Raw genomic sequence first — 9165 nt, 5'->3', positions numbered from 1 at the left:
CTGTACTTGTTTATTTCATGTTTACTCTACAGCATGATACTGTCCCTTAACTATTGTGTCACATTGTAGCAGTTACACAAATTTCCTTCCTACTTTTTTCTTCTCCAGGCTGCCATTTCACCTCTTGACCCATAATGAAACTTGACACAGAGTGTAGTAAACTGTACCGCCCTCCTGCTATCACTTCCTAGATAGTTAAAACAAAACAAACACTTGACAGGAATAACTGCTCTGACTTTTGGCATTTTGCTAGACTGAGCTGTATCCAAATTTGTCACAGATCTAGATAGAAACACTTTGGGTCATTCTTCAGAAGGTTAAAAAAGAGATAAGTTATTAGTGTATCATTTATTTGAGTTAGGTTACAATACACAGACAAGTAGGATGCTGAAGTTATTACCGAGATTATTTTTGCATCTGCAGATAACGTGGGAGACTGACATTCCACATACCAGCAATCTAATATTAAATGAGAAGTTGTTTGCATAAATACAGACACTGGAATACATGTAGTTTCACAGTAGTATATGTTACAACTTTACACTTTAAATTACTACACCAGAGTTTGAGTAACATTGGTTATAAATCAGCAGTGGTCCCACTRTTCAGGATACGATTAGACTGTGAAGATGAACACACAGTAAGCAAACTGAATACCAACCAACAGAAAAAAAAAAAAAAAAGATCTCAAGTCATAGCTTATGGGAATGATACATGGATGTGCACTCTCCCTTTATCAGGAAAGTTACAGCTTAGACTAATGGATCTTATACAAATTCATGAGCAAAACTCCCCCCCAAAAAACCTTTAAAAACTTTTCTGGAAACACAAAAGAGTAGAAAAAAATAAAAGGATGAGAGACAGTTCAGCTGCTTCCAAGTATTAAATACAGCAGGTAACATGGAATATCACAAGTTTTGGTTTTTGAGTAAGTTTCTATTACAAGACAGTTGCTTTGCACAGTTTAACTAGGCAGCTCATAATGTCTATATACCAATGGCCTTTACGCATCAAAGTCCCATTTGTAGCTGTCCTCTGTGCAGGCTTCTGACTTCTGTAAGTGACATTCTGAGGCAATACTACTTGTTATCACATAGTCATGTGCTCTGGTAAAACATAGGATATGTCGTCCCATGGGTGACGGTAGAGACCTTGCTTCAACCTCTTCTGATCCAGGTAATGTCCTAAAACGAAAGTGTCTTATGTGACAAGATCAAAATTTCTGGTCCTCTTAATCTTATTTTGCCTTGAAACAACTTTGATTTCTGGACCTCTACAACTATCATTGTAGAACCCCAGAGGTTCATATTAGTCTTGTGTTTGTGGTGACAGGGCATTCCATAGTAGGATGGAAGGGGGAGGAAAAATGGGAAACTTACCAATGAATCCCATACTCCTGCCTAGTACGAAGATGCCATTAAGAGCTCCTATATCAATATATTCATCTGCTTCTTCCCTGCAAAAGAAAAGAAATTGAATGCTTCGTGGTAGTGGTTCTCTTAAGGAACGAATCTAAAAAAGGCTATGAATCAGCTCTAGTGCCAGTAGCAACACTGAATTCATGCGAAAGCTTCCTCCCTGCCAAGAATCCAGGCTACATTTCTTTCACAGTGTCCTTCTGAAATCCTGGCCCCACATGAGCTGGCAGTAGGACTCCCATCATTTTGATAGTACCATAATCTGAGAGAGAAACAGCCCAATACAAACTCACCGTGTGAAAGAGCCACAATTCCTGAGTACATCAACAAAGGCAACTCCAATAAAGCCATCTACATTCAGGATAAGATTTGGTTTCTGAAGGAAATAGAAACAAACCCCCAATGAACATGATTTGCCATTGTTAACCTCTTTATCTGATAGCTTCCATCTTCTAAAGTTCAAGGGCAATTTGAAGGCTGCACATAATTGTGGGCACACAAGCCTAGTGATACAGGGGGCTGTTAGCAACTTGAGCAAGAACCATGCTTAATCTCAGTGATGGAAAAAACAGCCCCAAACAATGGGGCTGCAGCTGGTTCAAACTGCAGAGAATATTTGCCACAACCCATCATGTGTCCTAGCCACGCTTCCAGTTTAAAGAATAGGGCAATCCCAGATATGCTGCGGACAGGACAGGTTATGGTTTTTGGTCAGTTAAGCCTTATCCTTGTGTCCAGGAAATATCTTCAGCCTTATCACAAACTGAAGTTGTACTTGTCCCAAAGCCTCCATTAGAAAAACAAAAACCCAGTAACAATTTTAACCTTTTCAATTAAAAYATAATATTAAACCCTGGTCATTCCTCCCTCAAAGAGTGCTCAAAACAAGATAAATACTATCACATTTCACCTTGGAAGTTGTAATTTTTTCCACTTCAAGTGCATAGTCCAACAGTGGGGTGGCAGGGAAATGCTGCTTCACGTAGTCTTTAAGAATCTGAACTCTCATGTCTGGATTATTTATCTGCAAGTTAAGAACACGTTACATGTGCATCTTGCTACTCTGGCAAATAAAAAGGGGCATGTTCTACCGTATTCAACAAATTAGGCTAGCCCTTTTATGGAGGTAAAGGTAATATTACAGAGAGTACCCACAGGCTATGGGACAGTGTACTGAGTGCTTACTTTCTAAATTACATCTTCTGTGAATTTGTGATTTTTTTTAAGCTCTCAGAGCCATGTGGAGGGAGTATACAAAACACTGAATTGAAGATGAGATTTGTTTACCAAAGTTTGTCTTTGAGAAACAAAAACTTGTGCCAAGCTACTTCCAGCCACTGATGATGCCTTCTACTCAGGTACTTGCCATAAGCTTTATTATTTACGGATTTAGGATTTGAGTCTTAGCTTTCCTTCCTTTTTCTTCCCCTTCTCCCCTGCCATTTAAAAATAACTCCTCCCATTTGTACCAGTAATACAGATTTCTTACCGATTTGACCCTGTGTCCGATGCCCATGATCAGTTTCCCTTCCTTCTTCATTTTATTCACAAACTCCATAGGGATAATGCCACTGTCAAAGGCTTTGCTGAACATTTTAGCTGCAGCATCCAGTGCCCCACCAAACCGGTCACCCTGGGTGCAACACACAAAGGGAGCTTTAGCAAAGGACTCTACAGCTAAGCTACAAAACAAATACAAGATTGATCTTCCGCATCCTCCTTGCCTATTAAGGTGGCAATCATGAAGCTAAAGCTAGGCAGGCACCTGTTTATAACTGACTACAAGTGTCAGCAAGTAGCCATGGAGTCTCCACTAGAGACAGAAGGGGAAAATGCAATCTAAACCCCTTTTTATTCTAATTTTACTTGTCAGTCTTGGAAAAGACTAAGCAACCATGCAGGGGTAGTTTTGACAGTGACTTAGCTTCTGCAAAATATTTGTAGATTCAAACATGAGATGCCAGAAGAACGTTGCTTATTAGAAAAGTGGAATAGATTTTAAACCTAGAGCAGAGAAGCTCAACTGTAAGTCTTTCCCAGTAACTTCTCACTATGATCAAGCTACTTGCCTAGCTATTAGTGTTGAATTCGGCAGAAATTCAAAGTGYGAGTGAGCAGGACACAGTCTAGGCCATGGCTCTGTAGTCATTTCAAATCCTAACTTACTAGTAGTAAAACCTAAACTGGGTAATGAGGAATTAAACTGAATCTCCTGGATATTAAGTACTCACAATAGTAAGAAGGCCTGAAGTGAGACTTGAGACAAGATCTTTTCCCGCTCTTGCGCAGACAATAGTGTTGTGGGCTCCAGATACAGCAGGCCCATGATCTGCTGTTACCATCAAACACATCTCRATAAACTGACAGGCATACTTTGGTAACCTGACCAAGAGAGAGACTGAAGTCATTTATTATAAAGAAAACAGAGAATAACCTGGCACTTCCATGTTATACTGGACAGTAACTTCTGTTTTAGGTGTATGTGTGAAAGAAGTAGCACAGAAAAAGTAGGGTCACAGTACCCATCACTGCATCTTATTATCTATTTGCCTTCTCAGAGACATGTAGATTTTATTCATTTTTCCATCTAGCTTTCACGGGAACTATCTAGCTCCAAAGCTGAGCTTGCACATATTCAGCTGGCTGATCAATAAGCTCTGAGGGTCCTCTCAGGGAGAACCATGAGGAAGATGGGGTTGCAGTACTGTTCATGCTGTCCAGTTGAGCCACAGATTTCAGCTAGCGTCAAAAGTGCCTCTCGTGAATGCGTGATCAGCCCAGATGAAGGCAGAAAAGTTTTGCTATTCAGAAGGTTCCTGTAGGCTGGTTAGCAAATATGCGYAGAACTGCCCAATCTCTCCAGGGCTGAAATATGACAGCTATAACAAGCAAGTAGTCAAAGGGTGGGAAACAGGACTAGAATGGAGTTTTACTCAGTGCATCACAACACCTGTGGAAAGTCTTCATCCAAAGCTAAACTACACTGTAAGAAGCCTTGAAGGATATAGGGATGGGCACTTACAATGAATTTATGTTCATGAAAAAAATCCTGGAGTTACTTTTGTGCTTAGATGTCTATTAAACCAAGCACAGTGTCGAGCCAAAGAATTTGGAARCTTCCACAAAAGCTGCCTTACCTCCTTTGAAACCAGAGCAGTCCCAGAACCCCTCCAATTCCCATTTCTTCTTTGAAGACCTCAGTGATGGGCATCCCAGCATAAATCAGTTCCTGACCTCTCTCGTCACAGATGCTGGTCATAAAGGAAGCTGGCTTGCGGATCAGACCCAGCTCCTGAAATTGCAGCATAAAGACAGGATTTTAACAATCCACCCGTAAGAGCAAGGGAAACTAGGAGGCAAGTACTTAGTGACCAAGCAGGAAAGCATTAAACTTGCCCTCAGGGCAGCCTCCACAGCCCAGTACAGAGGTAGCCAATGAGCTCACATACAAAACTACAAAATATAAGATATAATTCCACAGATAACATCATTATCACTGTAAGCATCTACAGTCACAGCAAACATCCTGTCTGGTTTCCAAGGAACCAAAAAGTCAGGCAAAATGGCATAGCTCACCCTTGCCCAGGAATAATCCATTGGCACAGTTGGAGGAGGCACTTCCTCAGCTGGTTCAATCACTCGTTTGGCAACAAGATCCTGATAGACAGACCTAGGGAGAGAATTTATTAATTTAAGTCCCTTTGAGAATACAAGTGAGGTGGTCTTAATCTAGAACATAAAAACTCAGAATGAATAGAAGTAGCTTTTCTAAAGCAAGAATACATTCCCATATCAGCTTAGAGTCAGTGCCCTAACAGTTTTTATCCCCTGCTCAGAGTGCCCTGCTCATGTRACTTACTGAATGACCTCTCCCAGCTCATCAAAACTCCGGGGAACAAACACCCCAGCTTCCTTCAAGGCCTGATTCTTTGCAACAGCAGTTTCAGAAGCCTGGTTGGCACAAGCTCCTGCATGGCCAAACTGTACCTATAAAACAAAAGAAGTGATAGCAGGAGGGAATACAAGTTTGTTTTTTTTTAACTGCAGAGGAGGAAAACAGAATATAGATCTGACTAGCAAACTGTGACAGTAATACAAGTGATTGCCTATCTGGCTCCTTATTTGGGTGAACACAGAACTCTTGGTTGTAGCTGTGGTCAGTGCTGCAATATGCAGAGCGTTTGCCGATCTGGAATCACTCCAGGCTCTTCCACTGACATTCTGCCTTCCTAAATTCACCCCAATCTCCAGAGTTGCTTTACATGAAGTCAGTATCTTCCTCATTCCCACTTCTGAATCCCCACCGACTAGAATCTGTTGCATTCACTGGGATCTCTGGACTCCTTTTACATGCATGCAGAATACTTTGGAAGTCTCCAGTGACAAASTACAGAAGCATAGAAAGCTTTTACAATTTTTATTTAAAGTTCTGCATCTTAAAGGGCTACTGACAACTGTGGAAGGTTTAGGGGAGTGAAAGAAGTAGGATTTTTTCCTCCTGCCTCAGATGGATTTACTTATTTTATGCAGTTGCACCYGTTTATGCACCTACCTCTGAAGAGAACATGGTGGCACAGGTACCAATACACCAGCACACTACTGGCTTGGTAATACGGCCTTCTTTAATACCCCTGGAGATCTTATACTCTTCTGTGCCTCCAATCTGCAGAAATAAGAAGAGAGCTGACTTGGTTCAGAGCTTTGTACTTTTACAGAAACCAGTACCGAGATGCACACAGAAGCATTACTTGGATTTCCCCCCCSCTTCCTCCTTTTTCATTGAGTAGTAGCTGCAGTCTGGGAACGCAAAAATCACAGCCTTCTTACTCAATACTCTTTTTTTTTYAAAAAGGGAGACTATGCCTGCTTGTGTTGGACAGGGTCAATTTTTTTTGATTAAAGCAGCATGAAATAAAAATTCAGATATTCAAGAACAGTATGAATAGCTGCCACTCATCTGTAACTGTTATTTGGCATTCTTGCAGCTAGGTCAGATGCTCCCAAGTGACTTATGGGGGCAGGGGAACCTCAAAAACTCCAATATAACACACTTGAGGATTTCTCATATCTGAGTGATCTGGCTTCACTCACCTCTCCAAGCACTACAATCATTTTCACTCCTGGAGTATCCTCATAGCGTAAGACATGATCCATAAAAGTTGAACCAGGGTATCTGAGTAGAATACAGGGAAAATGGCAGGAGTTAAATTTGTTTTGCAAATGTTTCTGAAGGTAGAAGAGTTAACAGCCAACCTGCCTTTTCCCCTCCAAGTCACTAACAATTCAGGAAGTTTCTTCTGTTGACTGACTTAAAAAGTGGTGTCTGAAGATACAGAATCCTACCTGTCTCCTCCAATGGCCACCCCTTCATAGACCCCATCCGTGGTTCGGGAAATGATGTTGTTGAGCTCATTGGACATTCCTCCAGAGCGTGAGACATAAGCCACGCTGCCAGGACGGTAGAGTTTTGATGCTAAGATATTATCCAGCATGCCTCCTGTGTTGCCTATTTTAAAGCAACCTGGTTTGATCCCACCAACCTACAAGAAATTTAGAGAAAGATACAAAGCCCTTTAAAACATACATGGGATCTATGTACACTTCTGTAAAGCATTTTTTTCCAGTCAATATTTAGACAAATATTAGGACAGTAACAATGACCTTCAAACTGGAAAAAAGCGTGCACTTTAGCTGTATAAAGACAAAATGGATTGTAGGATATACTTTATCCTTCAGAGAAAGCTGATCTGAAGATTAAAACAGATGGGCAAGAGGAGAAAAAGAGGTCATCAGTTCTTACAGTTGCAGGCCCAATGATCGTGACTCCTTTCTTATCAGCTGTCTYGATCAGCTTGCGCGTCAGTGCCTCTGGAATGCCCTCAGCAATAATGGCAATGGTGCGGATCTGCATCGAGATAAAGAAARTTCAGTACCTGAGCACTGCCACCCTAACGAACTCTGCAGAGCAAAGAAGTCAAACAGTTGCTCACACAGCCTGATCATGCTTCTGCCTCTCGTCAAGCCGCAGGGAGGTTATGCTGTGCAGTATCATACAGAAGGGCCCAGTGCATGGATCCACATGCTACTATGGTCTTCACAGCAGTCTCTGTATTGTTCAAGGATATTTTCTTCCCTTGTACATTCTAGAGAGCAGCACTGTATTTTGACCAGTCCAAAGAAATCCTTCTTAACAGGTACAGAGGAGCTGAGTTCCCTTTATACAAGTCTTAAAAGTCTATCCAAATAATATTGCGAGTCCAGCATTAGAGGGTCTGCTATACAACCCCAGTATCTTCCATAGAATCTACAAGGAGTTAGAATTGCGATATGTATCTGCTAAGCTGGTAGACCCCAAAGCAATTTGCTAATGCCGTCATGGTTTAAGAAACACTGGTCTCCTTGACAATTYGGGCAAGAGCTTCCTTTTTTTCCTGACCTTCTTTTTGATTCCTCACTCACCTGTGGATAGTTCATGGTTTCAATAGTGCTGTCGTAAGCAGACCGCAGAGATGCAAAGTTGATTAGAACGTCCACCTCAGGGTGCTTCCTCATAGCATCAGACATGTTCTTGTAGACTGGGATCAGGATTTCTTTGTGGCCCCAATAGAACTTCTGCTTGTGATCACCACTATGAAAGAGAAGATGAAAAAGCCACGATTCTTAAGGCTGCTGTAAAGACAAGGGGATACAATGCATGCAGATAGAGGAGTTTACAAACCCCAGTTCTCAGACACCAAGACTGACTGCAAGACACTCACTATCAAGTGAGCATACATGGGAAGGGACCATACTAACAGCAGAAGTTCTTCAGAGTATAGAACAGAGCAGCATATGGAAGGAGACGGGCTAATGGGGACAGAGGCATCCAGCAAGATGAATAAACTCTCCCACTGTGAAGTTACCAGAGCCTTAATTCTACTCCAAGCTGGAAGACAGAATGAGGCACAGAAAGAGTAATGAATGAGATGCATGCAAAGCTGCGTTACTGGACTGGAACAAATACCGGGCTGGAGGRACAGGAAACCAGTATCTGTGGTGAATAGCCAGGACAGTAATGTGAGGGCCAGCCAACTCTCCAGTTCTGCTACAATGCAATTCCACCCCCCAACACACTGAAGGGGATGCACCTGGAAAAGTTTCCCTGTAAGCTTTCATATACGATAGACTCTCCGACTGGAGCTTCATTGCATCAGTACTGTTCAGTCATTTAAGAGCCTAGAGATATTGKCTGTCTTCTCATTCTGTCACAAATGTAACAGTGTATTTCATGGTTTTCCAGTCTGGCTTCATCCAAAAGGTCAAGCAGATACAATATTGTTCATTTCTAGCCTAAACTTTCTATCCCTATGGCCTTTTCCTCATCAAACAGCTGCCACGCTGCAAGGGGTTGCCACTCATCAATAGATGTAGCTTTAGTACCTGGGAGTATGCACTTGCTGGGAAGGGATTATAGAGCTGCAATTATCATCAGAGCTGCAGACTAACAGCACAAGGTGCTTAATGGACAACTGAGGGGAAGAATTCTCTGCATGACAGAGGTTGATTAATCATCAGTTATCCTGGATGTCCATAAATACCACAGGAATTAAACAAGCCTCCTAGCCTTGTACAGGCTCCTGCCTAGCCATCTCAGCAGCAGGCCAGGCAGCCACTCCGTTCCTTCTCGCTGCCTGTCCTGTTCAATAGGAAGACCCCACGCACTCTCGCAGAGTAGCTCAGTACAGTAACAGAAGAGTTTACGCRGGTA

General features: G+C 42.0%; 1 protein-coding gene across 8 annotated transcripts in view; it reads right to left on the bottom strand.

Moving 5' to 3' along the window:
• Window positions 1-317: 317 nt before the first annotated feature.
• ACLY (ATP citrate lyase) overlaps window positions 318-9165 on the bottom strand; it is a 49166-nt gene continuing 40318 nt past the window's right edge. For all 8 annotated transcript variants that reach the window (XM_026071246.1, XM_026071253.1, XM_026071249.1 and 5 more), the window contains 14 exons: window positions 7878-8046; window positions 7219-7323; window positions 6762-6958; window positions 6510-6591; window positions 5971-6081; window positions 5278-5405; window positions 4995-5088; window positions 4556-4710; window positions 3650-3800; window positions 2908-3051; window positions 2329-2442; window positions 1712-1794; window positions 1380-1456; window positions 318-1184 (listed from right to left, as the gene is read on the bottom strand). In XM_026071246.1, coding sequence (XP_025927031.1) covers window positions 1090-1184; window positions 1380-1456; window positions 1712-1794; window positions 2329-2442; window positions 2908-3051; window positions 3650-3800; window positions 4556-4710; window positions 4995-5088; window positions 5278-5405; window positions 5971-6081; window positions 6510-6591; window positions 6762-6958; window positions 7219-7323; window positions 7878-8046 — 1705 coding nt within the window. In that variant the 3' untranslated portion in view covers window positions 318-1089. The remainder of the gene's footprint in view (window positions 1185-1379; window positions 1457-1711; window positions 1795-2328; window positions 2443-2907; window positions 3052-3649; window positions 3801-4555; window positions 4711-4994; window positions 5089-5277; window positions 5406-5970; window positions 6082-6509; window positions 6592-6761; window positions 6959-7218; window positions 7324-7877; window positions 8047-9165) is intronic.

Source organism: Apteryx rowi, unplaced genomic scaffold (assembly GCF_003343035.1).
Source record: "Apteryx rowi isolate R43461 unplaced genomic scaffold, aptRow1 scaffold_323, whole genome shotgun sequence".
Taxonomy (NCBI): Eukaryota; Metazoa; Chordata; class Aves; order Apterygiformes; family Apterygidae; genus Apteryx; species Apteryx rowi.
This window is presented reverse-complemented; position numbering and strand designations above follow the sequence as displayed.